This window comes from Folsomia candida, unplaced genomic scaffold (assembly GCF_002217175.1).
Source record: "Folsomia candida strain VU population unplaced genomic scaffold, ASM221717v1 Fcan01_Sc019, whole genome shotgun sequence".
In the NCBI taxonomy this organism is placed as follows: Eukaryota; Metazoa; Arthropoda; class Collembola; order Entomobryomorpha; family Isotomidae; genus Folsomia; species Folsomia candida.
This window is the reverse complement of record NW_019091211.1, coordinates 579,291-601,235: the sequence shown is the minus strand read 5'-3', so window position 1 is coordinate 601,235 and position 21,945 is coordinate 579,291. Positions and strand designations below refer to the sequence as shown.

The window sequence follows — 21,945 nt, the reverse complement described above, 5'->3', positions numbered from 1 at the left end:
TAAGGCACTTGGGGTCTGTGACCGAGTAGACCCTGGGAATTATTTAATAATATGACGGGTTTCTTGCTTTTCCACGCCCTGTACTGGGAGTCACAGGCCCCGTCCTTGGACGGGCTTTTACTCTAGTATTTACTAAAACCGGCTGATTTGCTCAATCAGTTCACTATGTAATGAAATAAAATAAAACAACATTCATTCTAAAATTTACGATTTTACATTCTAATTATAATAAAACTAAATCAAGTTTGCAGGTTGTGGATGTGGATTTAAGGTAAATCAAAATTTGTGTAAAACTAATTACTATATGCACTTTAATTTGTGCGTTTCTGAATAACATTGTTGTAGCATATTTATGTAAATGTCTTTCACAATTCATTAGACACAAGTTTTTTTTTCATTTTCCGACCAGATAATAAATAATTTAAAATATACTTGTATTATTTTAGATGCGTTGTTGCGTAATTTGTTCGCATAAATTCCGACAACCACCCCCACTTGGTCTATTAGATGGGCAGCTCTGTTCCCTTTACTTTATCAAATGTCTCTTCCCCCAGAATCTATTATCTTCGGAGCAGATCTTGTCAATCATCTCGTCTGGACAAAATCCATCTGAAGTTATCCAGTTTTGCAAGAAATGCCAAGTTCAGGTGGGTCAGTTACACATGCATTCACAGTTATGTAACCAAAGCACAAGGTCAATAATATTTTTAAATTATGATCAGGTTTTAGAATGCAAGACGATATGTGAACAAATTGCTGCTCTTCAAGAACAATACTCCGCGTTGAAGGGAAAGATTAAAGACCAAATTTTGTTGACCAATTTAGAGGTTGGATTGGGCAAGGGGAGGAGTAGGAAGGGCACGATTGATGTCTATACCGAGATCAGAAAGAGGTTGAGAGGAGGTGGGTCAACACATTAATTTAGAATTTAGTGGTGGCGGAGTAGTTACTTTTAGGTGATGAAAAAAATTGTTTAATGTTTTAAGATGAGGAAAAGACTGATGATGCCATTGCAGATCTCACACTCCAACATAATTCCCCACCCTTCTTGCCCCCCTACTTCATTGATTCGATAGATGTGGATGAAAGTAGGGAAATGGAAGATATAGAGTTGTTCCCAGATTTTATTCCTGATAATGCGGAGGAGACGGTTATTAAGGGGACCGACCTACACACATCGTCCCTTCCAGACGAACAACCTAGTCTCATAAAAAGTGAGCTTAGTATTTGAAATAATAAATTGCAAAGTAAATGATAAATTTATTTTGATTTTCTTAATTGGAAGGAGGACGAACTCGAAAAAAGAAAACAAGACAGCAGCCAGTAAAGAAAAAAAATGTGAAAAATATTGATACCCGGTCATCATCAGAGTCAGAATTGGAAACAAAATTGAAAGACGAAGTTGACATTGACTTTGTTATAAAGGAAGAACCAGTCTCGAGCTCTGATGAATATGAACAGGACATAAAACATGTTGACCATGAACCTGAAGACAGTGAGTCATTTGCTTCTCATGGACGTGTATAAAAATACGAAAATGTGATTTATTTTTATCCTCTTAGGGAAATCAAAGCCACGGCCACAGCCACGTGTACGTAAAAAGCGCATTTGCCCTCCTCGAATAATTGATGGGGCGGTGGTAAAAAGACCGATAGGACGACCTCGTGTACCCGAGTCTGAGAAGAAACCAAAATCATATTATTACAAGAAAAAACCTAGAAAGGAATTTAACTGTCCTCTATGCTCTGCTCCCTGGAAAAGTGTAAAACTGTTGATCAATCACCTAAAAATTGATCACGATAAAAAGGAGAGAATCCCAAAGTTTAAGTGTGATGTGGGCCCTTGCTCTAAAATGAGAAAAGCATATTTTAAAGAGGAGTGGTTGAGATATCATCAGAAAAACGTTCACATGAAGGGAAGTGTTCCTCCCACAACCATAAAAGTCGAACTAGCGAAACCTGAACCTGTCGAGGTGGTGGTGAATGGTGCAGTGATGATGACATCGGATGATGGACCCCAACCAGCACCTACAAATTGCACAGAGCAAGCAACGCCGACAAATGTCACAGAGCAGGCAGCACCGATAATTTCCACAGAACAACCAGCGCCGATAAGTTCCACAGAACAACCAGCGCCGATAAGTTCCACAGAACAACCAGCGCCGATAAGTTCCATAGAACAACCAGCGCCAATAAGTTCCACAGAACAACTAGCGCCGATAAGTTCCACAGAACAACCAGTGCAGATAAATTTCACAGAACAACCAGCACCGATAATTGTCACAGAGCTATCAGAACAGAAACATGTCGTACAAGCACTAGCACCGACAGGTGCAACAGAATCAACCCCATCATCACCTACTCCCGCCGATCTTATGGTCATGTCAGCCCTTGAAAAGAGGACTTGTCCCGCATGTTACAGAATACTTGTAACTCCAAATCGTAAGTTTGGTCATGTCACCTCTCAACAAGTATATACATATGTATATTTTTTTATATGAACTATAATATAGTTACTATATTGATCCTGTTTAAATTTCAGACATGCAAGAGCACTACCGGCATGTACACAATATCAATCCCGTCAATCCTTTTATGTGTCACATTTGCCCGAAAGCGTATAAAAGAAAGTCAAGCTTAGACCAGCATATTAAAGATCACGACGTTGTTGAGCCTCTCCCCGCATTCGCATGCGAATCATGCCCCCGCAGATTTCGAAGGAAAGTCGACCTCGAAATGCACTCTAGGATTCACACAGGGGACGCGAAACTCTTCTGTTCCATTTGCAGCATGGGTTTCCGCCAACATTTTAGTTTCAAGAGGCACAATATTCTTCGTCATGGCTCTAGTGGGAAATCGCACGTCTGTAAATTGTGCGGAAAGTCGTTCAAGATGGCAGATGGCCTTAGGCAACACCTCGAGACGCGTTCCCACGGGGGAGGTGGGTCAAGTTGGTTGAAGGTTAAGGAAAAGAAGGCAAAAATGTTGGCGAAAATTAACGACGGGTTGCCCGACGACGGCGAGGATGATATTTTGATTAATACTATTGTGGAGAAGGAAGAAGAGGATGAAAGTCAAAACGAAGCAGTTGTTGAGGTTGTTCCTGGGTCATCGTCATCTATGTGGGTGGGTCAGTGGGCTGCTGGTTGGTATCAGCCTAACCAACAATAATTATTCTCAAATTCTTAAATACTGACGATCTTTCAAGCTGTTCCAAAATGTTTAGTTATTTTTGTGAATTTGTACTCTTGTTTTTCTTGATGTACAAAAGACCGAAGTTACGCAAATTACAAAATATTATGTAGAAGAAATTTTGGTATTTTGTTACATATAAGAGTTGAATGTAAGGATTGACCGTATGTATAGTACACACACAAGCCAAAAATAAATATTGTTGTCTGTTCGTACAATGTTACACTTTATTCCGTATCCCATACTTAATTAATATTATTATCACTCAAAGTTTAAACCTCTAGAACAATTTATATGGAATACGGATGTGATGTTTACAAAGTTTTCTTATCTCAAGACATTATTTACACATTTGACATTCATTCAGGGCATCATCTCAAAATAAAAATACGCATCTTTATAAATAAAATCGTCATTAGTTGTTAGTTGCAAATTAAATTAGCATATGTCGTACATAGGTGCGCAGCTTCCGACTTCCGGAAGTCGGAAGCGGCGACTTTTAGTCGGAAGCGGAGGCGCTGGAAGTCGGAAGCACAAACTTTGGTCGGAAGCGGACGCCGGAGGCTCCCGGAAGCAATGTTGTAGGGGCTATCGGAAGCAGCTTCCGGACGTCGGAAGCGCGATTTTTGGTCGGAAGCGGAAGCACTGCAAGCGAAAATTTTGGTCGGAAGCGGACGCCGGACGCGGAAGCTGTTGGAAGCTGCGCACCTATGATGTCGTATAGTAATTTTTCCCTGTCAACAAGTCATTCCATATTTCATGGAACTTTTAACTTTAAATCATTATGAATTGATAATGATGAAGATCCAGACAAGCTTGTTGATAGGAAAATATTTTCCAGTGATTTACTACATCGTACTCAATAAATGTCACATATGGATATAAATACATATTTACTTATTTGTGTACATGTTGTGCATGGAAATGTATGCATACGCACACATAATAAGTTAATTTTGGAATGCGTACATGTAAATTTTTCGTCGTCGTATATAAACCTGAGTGCAGTACGTTGCAAGCAAAAAATATTAGTAAACTTAACCATTTCTCCAACACGAACTTGCATTGCTTATCTGTACTTCTCCGCATACATAAAATACTTAGTTTACGATGGATAAGTTCATACTCTTTGGACTTGCAATTTGCTTAAGTTTGTCTTTAAGGGTAAAAGGAGCACCTGCTGATGGATTGACAAGAGCATCTTTGGTTGATAACCGCATCACAGGATTTGAAGAACGGTCTTCATGTTCTGGAGGAAATTGTACTGATATTCGAGGGTACGAGGATTCTGGTTTGGGGAAGGCTGGAAATTTGGGAATTCATGGACAGGATGAGTATAAAGTGGAGGTGACACGTTGGCATTGTTGGGGGTGGTGGTGTTGGAGCAGGTATAATTAATTTTGAAATTTGATTTATCTAATTTCCAATTATCTACGTATACATAATTGCCGTGTTAATTTTGTTACATTATAATATCTAGTCTTGGAGAATAGGGTGCAAGTGAACAAGAATATTGAAAATCCTGCTGAGTGGAATCAGTAAACGAATGTATAAAATACTTTAAATTTTAAGACAATGACATTTTTAAGTAAGATTTGTAATTTTCTATTACATATTTCTTGAGTTTAATAAAATTGTAAAACAGTACAATGTTGTATGCATACAATTTGTAAAATTATATGTATGTAAATAAACGTGTATACATATTTATATGAATCTGCGTGCAGTCAGTCCCTATCTGTTTTAATGATTTATTTCATACCAGAATAGAAATCTTATTTTCAATCTCATATGCACATTTCCTAGAAGTCCCATTACCCAACGCATCAAAGAGATAATATTTGTTTTAATACGGTTCCGATTTTCTACCAAAAAACACACCAAAGCCGACAAAACTATGATGCTCAATAAAATATAAAAAGTAACAATACTACCCATCTTATTAACCCTGTCCCTAAATTTCGGTGGCAGTAGTGTACTCACGGCAACAAATGTACGCCGCTGTTCCTCTGCCATCATACGTCCAAGGATTCCACCCTCTAACAAATACTTCAAATAGGTGGGAATTTTTGAATAACCTTGGTCATCAAAAACCCAGCCGTACAATTCGTCCATTAAAACATCACTCCCAACATTAAATTTTACACCGTAAAATTTTTTATCCAGAAAATCTAACGTCGCTGCAATTTCAGACGATTTTGCGATGTACACTGATTTCCCACATTGTCCCAACTCCTTAAAGTTGTTTATACTAGCCATTACCTCTGAATTATTAGTGTAAAATTGTTCACTGGGTTCCATTGAATGTTTTGGATTCATAAGAGCTAGCGTGACCAACGTTTGGCGTGAAATTGATCCGATTTGATCCTGCTCTCGCTTGAATCTGAGGGCCATATGGACAAGAGCCCACACAAATTGGATGCTCGCACGACCATAAAGAACTATGGGAGGTGACATCAGTCTAAAACAGGTCAAAGACTGGTTTTTCATCCTAATCGAACTAGATATCGGAGCGTATAACACGGCTATGTCTGTAGAAGTCCAATGATCTAAATAATTTTTGATTCCGTAACGCTCCATCCATCCCTTGAGGTTTACTCTGTTATTTAAATACGCGTCATAATCAATCCCTGAATTACAGACTTAATCCTGAAAAATAGTCGGTCCCCACCCCGGAAGTGGTGCGTTTAGGCTGGTGATCATCAATCCGTTGTAGCAATTTGTTAAAATAACCGACATCAAGACCCAGCTACCCAGCGTGTAGCGATAAAATGCCTTTTTCTCCATAGAACGTGGAATAGAACCGGATTCTTCCAGCATATTTGCAAGAATAAAAAGCCACGGAGAGAGGTAAGATGTATCATCGCTGTCGTCATACTTTTGAAATAAGACTAGTACCAGGATGAGCGTAGCGACCGTGACGAATATCCCGCACCACACTTCAACTTGAAATGGTGCCGTGTAAAAGGAGAAGGATAGGTATGTGTTGGAGTAACAGGTTAAAAACTTCCACCCAAGATAGGTAACAATTAATGGGGAAGAATCGTACGCAGCGACTTCTACCGGTTTCCATGAAGCGGTAGCGTAAGGATCCTCTTCCCGTGCGTATGACACATTCTCTTTATACAGAAGGATTTGTATCAGGTGATAGTTAATTGGCACTGATGTGATGAAGGGGTTTGACGCTGCTGCAGAAACCTTGTACAAGTCATCAATTAATATTGAATGTTCATCTAGAACCATAAATTTCCACTTTGGAGGAGTTGACAACTCCTGAAATAGTGACACAATTCCCTCCGTATACCCGTGATTAAGTCCCCGTTTACACAGCAGGAACCCAAGACTATTGGCGTGGCGAGAACTGATGCAGAAATTGTACTTGTTCCCGAAATTCGAAAAGATTGCTAGCTTTCGGCCCGAAACAATGGAAATTTCAGTGCTAATCCACACGAGGAAACTGGTTACTTCGGACTTGTTCATGTTTGTCATGAGTATGGGGTAAACATTGACCTTACGCCTTATCCAGTAATTGGTACTACTTGAATAATGTAGTAATTGATGCTGTCCATCAGATAGGAATTGATCGAATAGCCACACTAAGCTGCTCTCGCTATTTTGTTCGTAATGATTTTCGTTCAAGATCAGAATATGAAATTTACAAGGAGATGAATGTGACATTTTAGTGTATAATTTGTCACTTTGGTCGGGTTTCCAGCCTGGATAACTAATATTGACGTATGTGCTTAAATGGAACAGAGTGATTATCGTGGTTAGATCTGGTTCGAAGTTTTCGTTCGTTGCCCCCTCAAGAAAAATTAGCATATCGCAGTCGTGAGGATTATCGAAGTTGGTTGAGAGGTCGCTAATTTTTGGGAGACTATGGATTTCTCTTGATACCACTTGTGGAAGGGAAATTAAGTACAAATAAATTAAAAATGTGATTACCGTCTGCAGAAGTTTGTAGAAATGCATCATATATAATGATTGTATTTGAGTGGAATGTGATTCAAGTTATCGGTTGACGAGCATGATGGCACTGATAAGTGTGAAAGTTACCTAGTAACGCAAATCACAATAAAGAAAGAACATTACGAAAAATTATATGGTGGTTATCGTTGCACTTATCGAAATTAGAGAATTGCGTGTAATGTGTCTCTGACATACATGCATACAGTATGTGTACATTGGGGCATAATGTTAAGCAGTATGGATAAAGTACATACTGTACGAAAGGAATATAAATATTAATAACTTAAACTTTTGATAAGAATTAAGTAAGTGAAAATAATTCATTAGCTCTTCTGTACGATCAATCCATAGCAATAATGCACACAGACCGGGTTTATGTAGAGGGTTCGCCCCGGGAAGTGGTGGTGTGAAATTTGTCACTAAAAATGGCGACAAAATGACACTAAAAGTCTCAAATTTTGGTATAATATGTTAAATACATCTGACGTAATATATCCTCAAACAAAAGTGACTTTAATCCATCATCCACTTCGTATTTAGTCTTTTTAGTAGCGTCCGCCAACAATACTTTTCCGGAAGACTTCGAAAAATTCGTTTCCCGACTTCCTCGCTTTGAAGTTGCGTACGAAATTTGTTTTTCAAGGAAAGCTTATGAAATTTTGAGGGTACGTGGTTGAATATATTTGCAATATTATACGAAAAAATAAGATCTCTGAAACCATTGTTTACTACCCTGCTACTAATTACAAACTGACCACCACTTCCCGGGGCGACCCCTCTACATACACATGTGCATAAATTAATGGCATGCATTTATACGATCACAACTATGTACGTACATACATATGTACATACATACATGCAGGCTATGGGTATTATATTAAAGATTAAATGGCCTACTTATGTAACAGACGATTCTGTCCGTCTACTTACCACGTCATTTACTCCCAAAGAAAGCAACTTTTTTTATTATTTTTCGGTTATGTTTTAGATTTCGACAACAGGCTTCAAAAGTATGTATGTGCATAGAGTCAAGTATGGGTAAATATGTACCTATGCATGTATGCAATTTAGTGGATTAAAAAAAAAATGTGACATGATATGGAGAGATATATGACCATAACTATAGGTCAAATACCAAATTTTGAATGTCCTTGTGAAGTTTAACGTTTTGTGGTTAGTCCTACAGTTATTTTCGCATATTTTTTTAACCAGAGTTTATTTTATTGGGTATACATATAATTCAACATGATCATTATAAAACTTAAATAAATACATGTAAATATAACATCATTGATGTGGTGATGGACTCAAGGTCGTAATAATTTAAGTGAATCAAAAGCATCTGCTGCTTGTGATTAACTAAATTATTTAACTTTAATTTCAAACAAACTTAAAGAGTACATATGCATAGATTTTTCTTATATAATTCAGAAAAATTTCCCAAAATTTAATAATTTATACGGTTGCACACGCTATCTTCTCACATATTTTTGTTTTCTCTCGATAAAGTAGGTAGTAAAATCAAGTGATAATTACACATTTTGCATATAAAACTTTTCCAAATACCATCTTTAACGGCCATGTCGTATAAACTGATATATTTCGACATTGGTGGAAGAGGAGAACCAATCCGGATGATTTTCGCAGCAGCCGGTGTAGAATTCATAGACGACCGGATTAAAGATGAGGATTGGCCGAAAATTAAATCAGGTTGACAACTTAATTTATGATTACTTAACTTGATTATGTAGATGAATGTTTATGTTATGTAAAGTTCACATGCATAATTGTGAAATCACTTCGTAGCAATGCCCTGGGAACAAATACCAGTTTTGGAAATTGACAATGATACGCTCGCCCAGACGGTCACGATTTGTCGCTATCTCGGAAGAAAATTTAATCTGGTTGGCCACACAGAATTTCATGCTGCAAAATGCGACGAATATGTGGACCACTTTAACGACTTCTTCGAATGTAAGTATGTATGTATGATATCACAACTATTTAATATTCTCAACATAGATGAAAGCTCTCGTGACTTATGATTTATTTCACACATTTAAAATTCAGCGCATAAATTCATAGGATTTATAAGAAGCAATTGATAGGACATGACTTTGTTTCCTAATTAGAAACTAATGCACATTTTTACGTAGAATTTCGGTTTTGTAAATGTGCAAAAATATGTTATATGTAAATTATGTATATAAATGCATATACATTCAATTTCCAGATTGGGCCAGGTACTTCTACGAAGAGGATGAAGCTCTTAAGGTGAAATATAAGGAAGAGTTTTTGGCTGTCCACCTCCCCAATTGCTTATCCAAATTCAATTCACTACTTGAGAAAAAGAAACACAAGGATTTTCTCGTCTGTCAAGAACTAACTTGGGCTGATGTTTTTATCGCTACAAAAATGGACAGAATGCAAAAAACGACTGGACAAGAGGTGCTCGACAGTTACGATGCCGTCAAAAAATTCAAAGATACCGTGTTCAATTTTCCAAAAATTCAAGAATATTTAAAACACCATACCGTAAATATATAGCACTTATGCATATTTTGAATTTGTACATAATTTGCCTACATAAAAACTTTGGAATATAAATACCTTTGTGTTATATTTTGCATCAATTATAATTACATATATTAAACTGTGAGACATGTGTACATATACAAATACTATATGCACATAATCTAGCATCACTAGAACCACTCCCAATTAAAAGGGCAGAGATTCACGCTTTACAAACTTTAAAAAACATCTATCTGAGAGACAGTGTGCATATTAATTTGCAATGCATATGATTTATTGCAAATTATTGTGCACATTTAACCGAGGCGGTGACCACTATGGAGTTCACAAACAAAATCATACATATACTCCAGGCAAGGAAAAAAGCTTGTTCATATTTACGTATGTCCATATGTACATGCTTCGGTACATATGTAGATATGTACACATATTATTAAAAACTTGATGTGATGGTGATAATAAATGTGGTTATGCACGAATGTATGCATGTAGAATAGAAGGTCATATTGATTGACAATACCGAATTCCATGCTACAAAATGCGACGAATATGTGGAAACTTGTAACGGCTTCTTTGAATGTATTTATGTACATATACATACACATCTATGTATGATACCACAACATAGACGTACAAATTAGCAAAATAAATTGATGTGCATTTATGCATGCATTTGTGCATCTGTACTTCTTTACTTATTCTATGGTAAATGTAGTTCAGCATATATGTACATGATATAAATACGATCGTACAGTGATATATTGGGAATAACGAAATACGCATATTAATGCCAAAACCCGAGAGCATATGTCAGTAAATTTGCATGTGTATGCACTTAATAACTGTATCCAACTTATCAAGTGAATAATAAACGGGTAGAGAAAGTTTCACAAATATTCTCATAAAATGGCCGGAGTAATGATGGAGGGCAAGTTAAGGATCCACATCACTTACTGGTAAGAAAAAAGGATCTGTGTATTATGCGACAGGGTCGTAAATATAAGCAATTACGGATACTTATATTTGTGTGTATGAACATATTTAGCAAACCTTGAGGGTATGATAAGAAATTCAAAATCCTGCAAGAGGATCTTGACCGCAGCTTCCCATCACAGTTGCATATCGTTCGTAAATATTTCGCACACTTTTTTATATTTCGCTGGGCGATTATTATTTGCAACTTTCATGTAATAGAATTTTAATCCTTCAATTTAGACGGGGGAATCGACCGATGTGATGCCTTCCTTTGAAGTTCAGATTTTAGGGGGACCTCTCGTTTTCACCAACAAGGTACTAGTTACTGCGATAAAAACTAGTAAAAAGGTAAACAATTTGACATACTAACCTATGAACTTTATTAGGAGGGAGTATGACTGACGGATAATACGCCCAATATGGCAACCATTGTTTCTGAGATTGGGAAGGCTCTACAGAATTTGGTTGAATGAAGGGAGAGATTTAAAAATATTGAAGACATATTAACCATTTGTATGCTTTTAATTTCTATACACAACTTTTACCTATGACGCACTTTGCTGAAACCGAAAAGAATCGGGGGCTAAATGCCGATTTGCCGGAAGGCTGTGAAACGTTGTCAATAAAAATATACAGAAAAATTTCAGAATGATTTCAAAAAATTAATTCTTTTAATGATTATAAGTACGAAAATATGCATCCTTTTGCTAAATTCACGTATGTACAATGTCTGTCAAAATTTTCATGACAATTACTACATATTGAAGTGATTGGGAGTTTGACAAGTTAATTTGACAATAAACGCATGTACCAAAATAATACACGTATTTAGTTTAATTAATGTTCACACATAAATGCCGAGAGGTGAAAATATCCATAATTCCAAAATTAGTTTTCATGATTTAAGCACGTGTCACAAATTGTAATTAAACAATGGACCCATTAACCAATAATAATAACTTTGTTTCCGAAGCCTGCAATTGCATCCGACAGTTTGGCACTATGTATGTACATACCGGATGGTATTAAATTTCGTGTCTTAGATTTATACACTTATGTACACGCATCTTAATATCGGGTAGGATAACATCCAGGCATATTTCTGAAACCGATATATCCTTAATATCATGAAACAATGTACATTATACATTTGCATAACAGCATTTGTTGCGGTATCCGCAGTAAACACGAACGTTTCGCAGCAAGCAGTTACGAATTCTGAAAATGAGTTAAACAAAACTTCCGTAAGTTTATCATTTGCTTGAGTCGGAATATTTACTTAATAATTTACAATAATAAATCCAATTAATCAGCAACAACGATCCCTCGGTTGGGATAGCATTCCGAGTCCGAGCAGTTGGGGACAACCTGAAAAGCCAAAAGTGGATCAAACACCGAAAGGCAGCACTAATGGGGATTTAACGAAGATAAATTTTGAAGATCATGTCAAAGCCGTTGCAAGAGATCCGACAAGCATTACGAAAGTTGGAGAAGCTATTACGAGCAGTATGTGCATCAATTTCTCTACATTTTCATCCGTTAATTAATTAACTAAATACGTCCCATATGTATTTTTGGTTGAACATTGGTTGACAGGTATTGGCAATGTTTTCGGCCTTGAGGACGTATTTTTTAACGGGACATTTTTCAGTACCAAATTCCCTAGTGTGCTTAGCTATACGAATACGAACTTTCAGACGGAAGTGGCAATTCGCATGTTCAACCAAAATACAAAAGGTCAATTAAAACTTGGATTCTCAAACATTACGCTTCATCAGGTAAAATATTTTAAGAACGTAATCCATAGTTTATACATAGTCCTTTGTTGAAAAATAAATAAGCAAACGTGTTTATTTTTCTATAATTAATTTTTTCTATAGGTTTACAAACTTACGATCTCATTCATGTCGCAAAACCTGGTGCTTGAGCACTTTGAAATTTCCATGGGAAGTATTTTCTTCCGAGTGCTGGGACTTGGAAAATGGGCAGAGGATGACAGTGACATCATTACGGAAATAATTATGAAAAATAAGGACACGTATCTCAAACTGATAAACACGGCGTGCAAAACTATGATAAATATGGCTCTGCAAGCGGCCAAGGGACTTGTTACGGACTGGGGGGTAGGAAAGTTGTAATATTTGTTGACTAACTTATTTGTCCCCGATTCCACTTTTAGAGCAAAAAATGTGCAAAAATATGCAAAACTTACAATGTTTTTTGATACATATATAAATTCACTGATGACAACTTCTCTACATATTCTGCATGTAACGTGAATAGAGTGAGACTACCAAGTACATGTGAAATTATTCAGTATGCGATTAATCACACCTTATCTGAACCAGACTACAGATAACTGCCTCATGCGAAATCATAAGAGATGAGCAATCCATCCTCTCACATGTAACGTCATTACATTCATGCATGTATCACTACCGGCTAATTCTGTTTACTTTTTCATGCAATTTGGGTAAGATCATGAAGAACTCCACGCCAGAAATATTTAGTGAGCCATTGACATTGACTTCCGTGCATATTTACAAATGTATATAAGCAATCCAGATCTGTCGCTTGAGAACAGTTAGTGATCAACCGTGTTGCAAAATTCGACAGAAAGTTTCTCACAAAAATTCACATATCCATATACCGTTAATATTTGGCAGGTAAGAGTATTCCGTTAGGATTAACTATTTCAGAAATTTTTGTACTAATTTAATCTCCAAACGTAATTAATCTAGATAATAATACACGATGGCGTCATCCAGTAAACTGCAGTTTTTCGTCACCCACCTGATCATACTCATAGTAATTATTTCACCCACCACGACCTCATCACGTATTAGACGAGGTGCCCACACCAATTATCTTCAGGATACCGAAGTGTACACCGAATTTTCGCAATGGGGAGAATGGCAAGAACTCGGAAATCCAGAAAGGGTCTCGCCCAACCTTAATTGCGACCCAGCCTCACCTGTAAACTGCAATTTAACGCAGTCTTTCAAATTGTCAACGTCTTGGAGTTGGAAGATTGGTGGGAATCTTGGGCAAGATATTAAACCCTTGAAAACTGCGATGCGTCGAAGTCATGGTTGGACTAAAAGTGCAGAGATAAGCAGCACCATGACATGTGAGACTGAGCCGGGTGAAATTACGTGGGTCATGTTTCAGCCCAGATACACCGTTATTCATGGTTACGCCAAAAAATACAAGATGCAACGAGAATGTGCATGGTTCCGGTGTCAGGAGAAGAAATTGTACTTTGCCGAGGGTCAGGTCACTGTGATGGACGTCGTCAAAGATTCTGATGGGCGGTTGGACGGGCGTGCGTATTGTGTGACACGTAGTTGATGAGTTATCAGATGTAGGATAGTAAATTGGTTAACCTAAAGCTATTTATTTATATTTTTATAAAATGTGCAGTGCTACTGATGCAAACAATTAATGTACAAATTCATACAATTATTTTAGCTCAATTTTTCACTTATTGAGTTTCTACATAGAAGTTTAATATTTTTGTGATAACCACTAGTGTGTCTTGATGCAAATAAAATCAAACGTAACTACTCTTTTAAATGGAAATTTATTTCGGAAATGTCGATAAAATTATAAATATTATTTAATACTGTTCCCTTCCAATACAAAATCACTGCTCCGCCAACGCAATACTTTCACCGTCACCTTCCACGACATTACTGTAAATTAACCTGTTCGTCTTAAAGAGTTCATCTCGTCTCCATTTCATCAAAATTACAACAAAATAGCTCAAAATACACGTTGTAAGACAAAGCAGGAAACTCAATCCCCACAGAATTAGATTTTGTCGCTCGCTGTAACAATTGTGTGGGCATTCACAACGTAAAGATTGTTTAACTTCCTGGTCACCACTATTTTCATTATTTGTCCCATTTTTCCAATGATAAGGGATTATCTTCTCCACGAAAAAATTACCATGACAAGGCGCACTTATCTCAAAATCTATAACTTTCCCCCCTTTAATTTCACACCCACATGGCAACGTAACATTCCAGGCGCCATATTTAAACCCAGTCATGTTAAAGCGTTGCGAACCATTGGCACATTTGACACTCACGCCGACATCGTCATCCTGCAAAGCGTAGATGAAAGTGTCGTCAGGCGTGTCCATGAAATTGTATTGTTGATACTGAAAATGCCGCTTGTCTGAAGGAATGCAATTTAATTTACATGATGACAAAATTTCGTCCTCGTCATCCACCCACAACGCTTGTGGACATCGATCTGAGGCATCCTGTGACGAGAAATGATTCACCTGCACGCGACATAATTTCTGCTCCTGGTCGGAACAGTAGGTCAAGTGAAGATTTCCTGGAAATACGCTATCCGGAACGAACCTCTTGTCCCTGAGGCCATCAATCCAGCAAAATTCGCCATCCCGGTGGAATATTATGGGTTCAAAGCGTACCATTTTGTACTGATTGAGCATTTTGTCCTTGGCTTGAAATCTGGTCGGGATTAAGACTCTGGCGAGGAGGACGTCGTCGTCAATAAAGAGACAATCTGATAATGGGAGGGTATAATATTTGGATATTTCGTGAAGTGGGATAGCAAATTGGTAGTCGGCAAGGTGAAGGTTTTCTTGAATGGTGGAGGCGAGTAGGTCGCGAGGAATCAAGGTCCAAGGAATCTGACCCTGTCGACAGCTTTGGACGGCTTGAGTAAATTTGTGAGATTCGAGAATTTGGGTGAAAATATCGGTGCCGTTTTTGGTACATGAAATTGGCTCGTTGGTGGAATTAATCTTGACTCGGACGATATCAGTTTCGCACTTGTTCATGAATTTGTAGTAATCTTTTAGTTTGGGACGAGTCGTGTGAAATGTCGCAAAGTGGGGGATGATTTCACGGCAGTAAAACCAGAAATGTTTGTGATCCAAGGTAGCAGAAGATATATTCTTTGAGAATAAGAGGGGACCATCGTTGTGCTCAACTGCAAAAATATTGTTAAGTATTTATTTATTTTATTTTATTTATTTATGAAATATTGAGAGTATTCATAACTTCGCAGGTTTCGCAAAAAAGTTTGGCTTGAGAATTCATTTGCTAACTTGTGCATCTCCAAAGGCCAGTACATATTTACTCGCATTTAAAAAAATTATGTTGTGATTCGAATTTGCGAACTCGTAATGAATCCCTTCAATTATTTAATTGCATTATTTATTCACCTGTATGGTCCGAATCGATAATATCTAATTTTTTATTCCCATGATTGTTGAGTAAATTTAGCAAAGGATTAAGTTTTAGTAGGACGTCGTCTGTTAAAATCGCAAAGGATGCAATGGAGGTATTAACTACAAGTTCGCATGTTCGCATCGCAACATAATTTCGAAAAAATTGTGAACTAAATACTGGAGATAGATACGCAAGTTCGCAAATGAATTTGCAAGCCAAATTTTTTTTGCGAACATGACAACTTTTTTTGCTAACGTTGCTAACGATGCAAACTCGTAATGAATACCCCCACTATTCCTTCCATTTTCACAATTATTGTTAAAATTTTGAATTCCCCATTTTGGCATTTTCACTTCAAACATAATTGCGAAATACGTATCGTAGATGATGGGAAGTCTCGTGGGTGGTTCTGGTATTTCAAAAACGCCGCGGACGTAGCGAACTGGTGCGTTGATGAGTAAATGGGAAAGATTATGAGAACTTTGACACTTTATTAGCCACAGGTGATTAACAAGTACCGGAAAAAATATGATATATTTCCACATTTTATTTTAGGTTGGTTAGGCAAAGTAATTATATTCGTAATTTTTGTGTAACCCGTGTTTCTTACAAGTTACGTATAAAATGGTCAGGAGGACATGGCTTGACAACAAGGCATTTAAAGAAAGTGCACAATATTACGCATACAAGTCAACCAAAAGCATAAACAAGTACTGCATGATTCAGAAGGATGTAACCATTTGCAGAAACATTTGTAATACATACGGCGAGTAAAAGTGTTGGCACTATGTAGTGTTATTTACTGAGGAGTGATTCTCGAGTAAATTGACAACTGACAGACTGAGCCTGAGTACTCTTAATTGATTCAGACTTCGTTCGTGTAAATTTCGGACTAAAGCTATACATAAACAAACAAAACAGATACATACGCAAATATTTGCATAGAAACACTGGACATACGATAAATATGTACATGCAAATGCATACAACCATTCTCGGATCGGGCCAAATGATATGATTAATTAAGCCTGAATAATAATGAGGATTAAGATTAAGGATTACATTTATTTTTAGTTTGGTTAAACTGCGTTAATCGAAAGATGAATGTGGGAATTAAATTTTAATTGGACATAATTTAGTGACTTGATTAGCTTTTCTGAAATTGTTAATTGAGAAAGATTGTTCCCATAAATTAAACTAAAATCAAATCACATTGTTTTCCACCGTGAACATAAATTTATATAAATTCATTTAAACTTTTTCATGCATTTTTTTTTTAAATGCATGCATTATGATGCATTGTTCAACGTCCAGATATTCTTGCCCCACAAATTTGACGTTCTGCCAATCTTAAATTTACTACTGTTAACTGTAAAAACACATGGAAAATGAAAATAAAAACAACTGTCAAAGTGTCAATTTAATAAACATAAACTTTAAAGTTTTGCAATGCAAAATTTGCATAGAAAACCTCAAACCAATATATTACACACATGTGAAACATCCACCTCATTAATTCATCTGAAAAAGTTATCATATAAAAATTAAAACCACTGGAAATAGAAAATACAAATATTTCCGGTTTTTGTAAATCATATTTACATTACATTGCACATTGTTCAGCAGTTCAGCACAAGTTGTAACTTGTAAATGAAAACTGATAACCACAGGTAAATATTATCTTGATGGATTGAAATTGTCAATATATATGCTAATGAGCATTAATATTATTACCTTATGTGTTATGATTGCAAAGATTATAGAAATCGGGATGTCAAAAGCAAGACGACTTTATCGATGCAAAATCTGCGGAATTTTCCTTTCTAGAAGGGAAAAAATTTTATCACATTTCTTCGACAGACATAGTTCGGGTCAGGACTCGTTTGAAGAGGTGGTGCTGCCAGATCTGAAAATCAACGTGACAAGACAGGTGAAAAATTAGCATCAGTTAGATATAGACATACTTTTAAACGTGTATGATAAATTATGCAAATTTTGGAAATATGAATTACAGCGGACAACAACAAACAAAAATGTACCAGAAACGATACTACTACCCGACAATGTACCCGCACAACAAAATCATATGCAAAATTATAATTTCATGTATCTATAATACTGTATAACTTGAATCCTAACACCTTTATTTTTTTCAGATGCCCATAAAATTTGAGCCTAATTACGAAGATTTAGAAAATATTGCAAGTCCTAATTTTACTTTTGGTGAGGATGATGATGACAGCAGTGCAAATGAGAAATACTCATTTCGCATAAACCCGGACATTACCGTACGAGAAGATTCAGAATTAATTAATCAAAGTGTTAAGGCTGAAGACACCCCTCCTACCAGACGAACTTTGAGACCACGAAACCGAAGGAAAATTAGGGAACGTGCAAATTCTGACAAGGACGAGGAGCAAGACGACGAGAGTAGGGACAATGAATTTCAGGTTGGTGAACCAGACCATGAATTCGACTCGGAAGATGACCAATTCTTGGAACACAACACTAAACCAAAGCGGAAACGAAAGTCCATTAGCACCAAGATTAACATTAACAATGGCGTTGCATTGATGACAACCAAGATTAAACTTGACGACGCCGTAGCAAAGGTCAATGGCAATAAAACACCGTCCAGTAGGAAGAAGAATAGCTGTCCGTACTGTCCAGCTAAATTGACTAGCGTTCTCCGTTTAGACGTTCATATACAACAAGTTCATCAAGGTAAGATTTTTAAAATAATTCATGATAATTAATTCTTGGATATATAACATTTACAGGTGTTGAGCCCTTCAAGTGTGAAATTTGTCAAAAATCGTTCAAAAGCTTTAGGGCTGTCCTTCTCCACATCGACATTAGACATCAACCCCACACAACTATCGCACCTCAACAAACCGATCATGACCAAGACTCTGCTCTGTCGAATCATAAACTCGACACGGAACATTTATTTGACAAAATTTTCAAAGTTGAAGAATTCCAGACTAACACAGAAGTTCTTCAAATTGAACCAGAAACTATACCAGAAGAATATACCCGAAAAAAGAAAAAGAGCTACGAAGGAAAATTCTGCTGCAAACATTGTCGTTATCACTTTGCACAAGAGTGGGTCCTTAATGCTCACATTCTGCGCTATCATTACGGTACAGATACAAAAGAGGATAATATTCACGCCAAGCTTTGTAACCGTAAAGTTGACAGATTCCAATATTAAAAGATCGAGTCACATATCACAAAGTCGGCGTGTCAATATTCTCATGATAATATAAAATAATGATATAACGACACCTTTTTACAACTTTAACCAAAGTAATTAATTATTTTAATTATTTTCATTTAGGGGATAAAAATGCATTTCCTTGCGATCACTGTTCGAGAAGGTTCCAAAGAAAAACCAAGCTTTACATGCATCGTAAAATCTCTCATCCTTCTATTTCCACCCCCTACACAGGACCGAAAATTTCCTTACAAGAACAAATATTCCAACTAAAATCTAGAGGATTAAAGGATAAAATCAAACCTTACCCTTCTGTAAAATCTGCCCCCGTGGAAAAATTTACTTGTAAAATTTGCCAAGTTACTCTTCCGTCCCGTACGAGTTGTGAAATCCACTTGTCCCGTGTACACCAAACCGACCAGACAAAATTATTTCCCTGTGATAAATGTGACCTGATCTTCCTGACCGAGTCAGGTCGGAAAATCCATCTCGACCACTTTCACGAGAAAAACATCTCGACCAAATTACACCCATTGGTATGTTCGGTATGCAACAAAGAATGTGCAAGCGTACTAGCCTTCTCTCGACATCAGGAAATCTTTCACTCTAATTGCCCTCGTCTCCCGAAAGAACACCTGTGCGAACTATGCTCCCAAGCCTTTACCATATTATTTGACCTCAAACAACACCAGGTTCGCGTCCATCACGCCGAGTTGGGAGTGGATCCCTTAAAGTGTTCGCATTGTGGGAAAGTATTAAATTCAAAGAGAAGTTTGAAAAGTCACGAAGCTTTGCATGGCGACACTCTTCCCTTCGTTTGCACTCGAGCCCCTTGTACGAGAGGATTTTTACAAGAGGCAGATTTAGAACGACATGTCAAAGCGGTCCACCTCAAGGAAAAGAACTTTGTGTGCGAATTTTGCTCCAAGGCGTTTGCTCAGAAACCAAATCTGATAACGCACTTGAGAACACACACGGGTGAAAAGCCCTACAAGTGTAAGTCGTGTGGGAAAGAGTTTTCTGATAAGCCGACGTACAACAGACATGTTCAAATTCATGGGGATACCGTTCACACGTGTGACAAGTGTGGGAAGAAGTTTAAGGTGTGGCATACGTACAAGGTTCATCTAAAGACGCACAATTAGTTGATTAATTAAGGTCTTGACTGTAATGATTTTATATTTATTGCGAATATTGTGAGTAATTCAATGTTTAGAAAAGTACAGTATGTAACAAAAGTATAGCTACGATGACATATTTTTTATCTCGACATGATGCCGTAATATTTCAACATTGAAACTCCTTACAAAAATGTCAAAAGTATCTGCCGACAATTTCCTCGTCGCCGATTTTTAATGTCGCAGATAGGTCAAAGGTCAGGATTATTTTTCTAAAAAAATTTGAGGCGTCGAAAAAAAAACTTCGTGGATAATTTTTTTTGAACTTTGCAATATTTTTTACTGGATGCGGCATGCGTTTTGAAGAATAATGAGCTTTGGTCGGACCGTGTACGATTTTTTTGACGCCCACAGGAATTTTTCGCCCAGGACAGGTTGAAGGTCTAAAATCGCCGCCTTGGCGAAAATTAAAAAACTGAAATATACGTTTGCATATCCGGACCCTCTATATGCAAACGTATATTTCAGTTTTTTAATTTTCGCCAAGGCGGCGATTTTAGACCTTCAACCTGTCCTGGGCGAAAAATTCCTGTGGGCGCCAAAAAAATCGTACACGGTCCGACCAAAGCTCATTATTCTTCAAAACGCATGCCGCATCCAGTAAAAAATATTGCAAAGTTCAAAAAAAATTATCCACGAAGTTTTTTTTTCGACGCCTCAAATTTTTTTAGAAAAATAATCCTGACCTTTGACCTATCTGCGACATTAAAAATCGGCGACGAGGAAATTGTCGGCAGATACTTTTGACATTTTTGTACGGAGTTTCAATGTTGAAATATTACGGCATCATGTCGAGATAAAAAATATGTCATCGTAGCTATACTTTTGTTACATATTGTATGACTGAGATTTATATTGCAATTTTCAAATTGTTTTTAAAAACAAACTAATCTGGGTAATAAATAAATGTTTTACTACCTCATTTCTCGTTACTTATGTGGAATCTATCTATAATCATTTAAAGTTGCATTTAGTTAATCCACATAAAATTTAACTTGCAAATAAAATAAAAATTCAGCCGTGAGTTTGACTTCATCTACTATTCATGGTGGGCATTATTATTTATTTAGCATTTACTTTGCATAACGGTGGATTGTTTTAGTCATTTAGTAACTAATGACACAATTTCCATTACGTGACATTTTCGATATATGTCATACTGAATAACCTTAATTTTGTATTATGCATATGTATGTATTTGCTTTCTAATTTGAAGCTTTGACAGAAGTATTGTAGTTTCCAAACCTGCCTATCATCTACTTAAGTATGTATGTACATGCATATTTTAGATGTGTGATATATATTTCGAACGACAGTGTACATATTTCTGCCTATTACATAATTGATTTGTATAAAGATATTGTAAATATACGAATTTCACTTCCGTAATTTGTGACAAAAAATTGATTGAAACTTTCTTGATTAACGTAGTTCCTCTGTTGTATGTATTTGTTTGTGAATCACAAGTTGCGATTGCAAAAAATATATATTTGCACTTTAGCTTCAATAGTAGATATTTTCAAAAATTAATTAATTTCACATATGTATGAAACCTTTCATCGAAAATCAAAACGGTTTGATCTAATTAAATACTTGCGAACAGTAATGTTACTCTTATATAAATTGTTTACTCCAAGTCAGTAAAACGCAATAAAACATAAATTCCA

General features: G+C 36.7%; 5 protein-coding genes and 2 long non-coding RNA genes across 10 annotated transcripts; 5 read left to right on the top strand and 2 right to left on the bottom strand.

The window, feature by feature from the left end:
* Positions 1-104: 104 nt before the first annotated feature.
* On the top strand, positions 105-3,414 carry LOC110857779 (zinc finger protein 236). Of its 2 annotated transcripts, none has more exons than XM_035858031.1 (7): positions 105-271; positions 447-647; positions 723-903; positions 1,017-1,214; positions 1,286-1,495; positions 1,563-2,441; positions 2,542-3,414. In XM_035858031.1, exons 2-7 carry the CDS (start codon positions 447-449, stop codon positions 3,168-3,170), a joined length of 2,298 nt encoding a protein of 765 aa, XP_035713924.1. In that variant the 5' UTR covers positions 105-271; the 3' UTR covers positions 3,171-3,414. The 2 variants fall into 2 exon arrangements, with proteins under 2 accessions (XP_035713924.1, XP_021962084.1); XM_022106392.2 differs by having other exon boundaries at positions 106-271; positions 987-1,214.
* Positions 3,415-8,402: 4,988 nt separating this feature from the next.
* LOC110857705 (glutathione S-transferase 3) lies at positions 8,403-9,783 on the top strand. 2 transcript variants are annotated; one of them, XM_022106317.2, is made up of 3 exons: positions 8,403-8,873; positions 8,970-9,141; positions 9,397-9,783. In XM_022106317.2, the coding sequence occupies exons 1-3, from the start codon at positions 8,847-8,849 to the stop codon at positions 9,708-9,710; spliced, it is 513 nt and encodes a 170-aa protein (XP_021962009.1). In that variant the 5' UTR covers positions 8,403-8,846; the 3' UTR covers positions 9,711-9,783. The 2 variants fall into 2 exon arrangements, with proteins under 2 accessions (XP_021962009.1, XP_021962008.1); XM_022106316.2 differs by having other exon boundaries at positions 8,425-8,873; positions 8,970-9,137.
* Positions 9,784-10,420: 637 nt separating this feature from the next.
* Positions 10,421-11,322, top strand: LOC110857654. Its single transcript, XR_002548694.2, has 4 exons — positions 10,421-10,654; positions 10,744-10,822; positions 10,914-10,988; positions 11,060-11,322. It is a non-coding gene; the product is annotated as an uncharacterized LOC110857654 (long non-coding RNA).
* On the bottom strand, positions 11,315-12,949 carry LOC110857655. Its single transcript, XR_002548695.2, has 3 exons — positions 12,568-12,949; positions 11,965-12,041; positions 11,315-11,891 (listed from the first exon to the last, which is right to left on the bottom strand). It is a non-coding gene; the product is annotated as an uncharacterized LOC110857655 (long non-coding RNA).
* A 43-nt stretch (positions 12,950-12,992) lies between these two features.
* Positions 12,993-14,193, top strand: LOC118438186. Its single transcript, XM_035858048.1, has 2 exons — positions 12,993-13,339; positions 13,415-14,193. The coding sequence occupies exon 2, from the start codon at positions 13,428-13,430 to the stop codon at positions 14,022-14,024; it is 597 nt and encodes a 198-aa protein (XP_035713941.1). The 5' UTR covers positions 12,993-13,339; positions 13,415-13,427; the 3' UTR covers positions 14,025-14,193.
* Positions 14,194-14,237: 44 nt separating this feature from the next.
* On the bottom strand, positions 14,238-16,569 carry LOC118438180. The gene is made up of 3 exons (XM_035858037.1): positions 16,170-16,569; positions 15,877-15,966; positions 14,238-15,641 (listed from the first exon to the last, which is right to left on the bottom strand). Exons 1-3 carry the CDS (start codon positions 16,426-16,428, stop codon positions 14,320-14,322), a joined length of 1,671 nt encoding a protein of 556 aa, XP_035713930.1. The 5' UTR covers positions 16,429-16,569; the 3' UTR covers positions 14,238-14,319.
* Positions 16,570-17,241: 672 nt separating this feature from the next.
* LOC110857576 (zinc finger protein 492) lies at positions 17,242-21,945 on the top strand. 2 transcript variants are annotated; one of them, XR_004836648.1, is made up of 7 exons: positions 17,242-17,553; positions 17,640-17,813; positions 17,898-17,948; positions 18,040-18,607; positions 18,664-19,026; positions 19,224-20,325; positions 21,127-21,945. XR_004836648.1 is itself a non-coding variant. In XM_022106165.2 (6 exons), exons 2-6 carry the CDS (start codon positions 17,655-17,657, stop codon positions 20,243-20,245), a joined length of 2,163 nt encoding a protein of 720 aa, XP_021961857.1. In that variant the 5' UTR covers positions 17,242-17,553; positions 17,640-17,654; the 3' UTR covers positions 20,246-20,496. The 2 variants fall into 2 exon arrangements, 1 of the variants encoding a protein (XP_021961857.1); XM_022106165.2 differs by lacking the exon at positions 21,127-21,945 and having other exon boundaries at positions 19,224-20,496.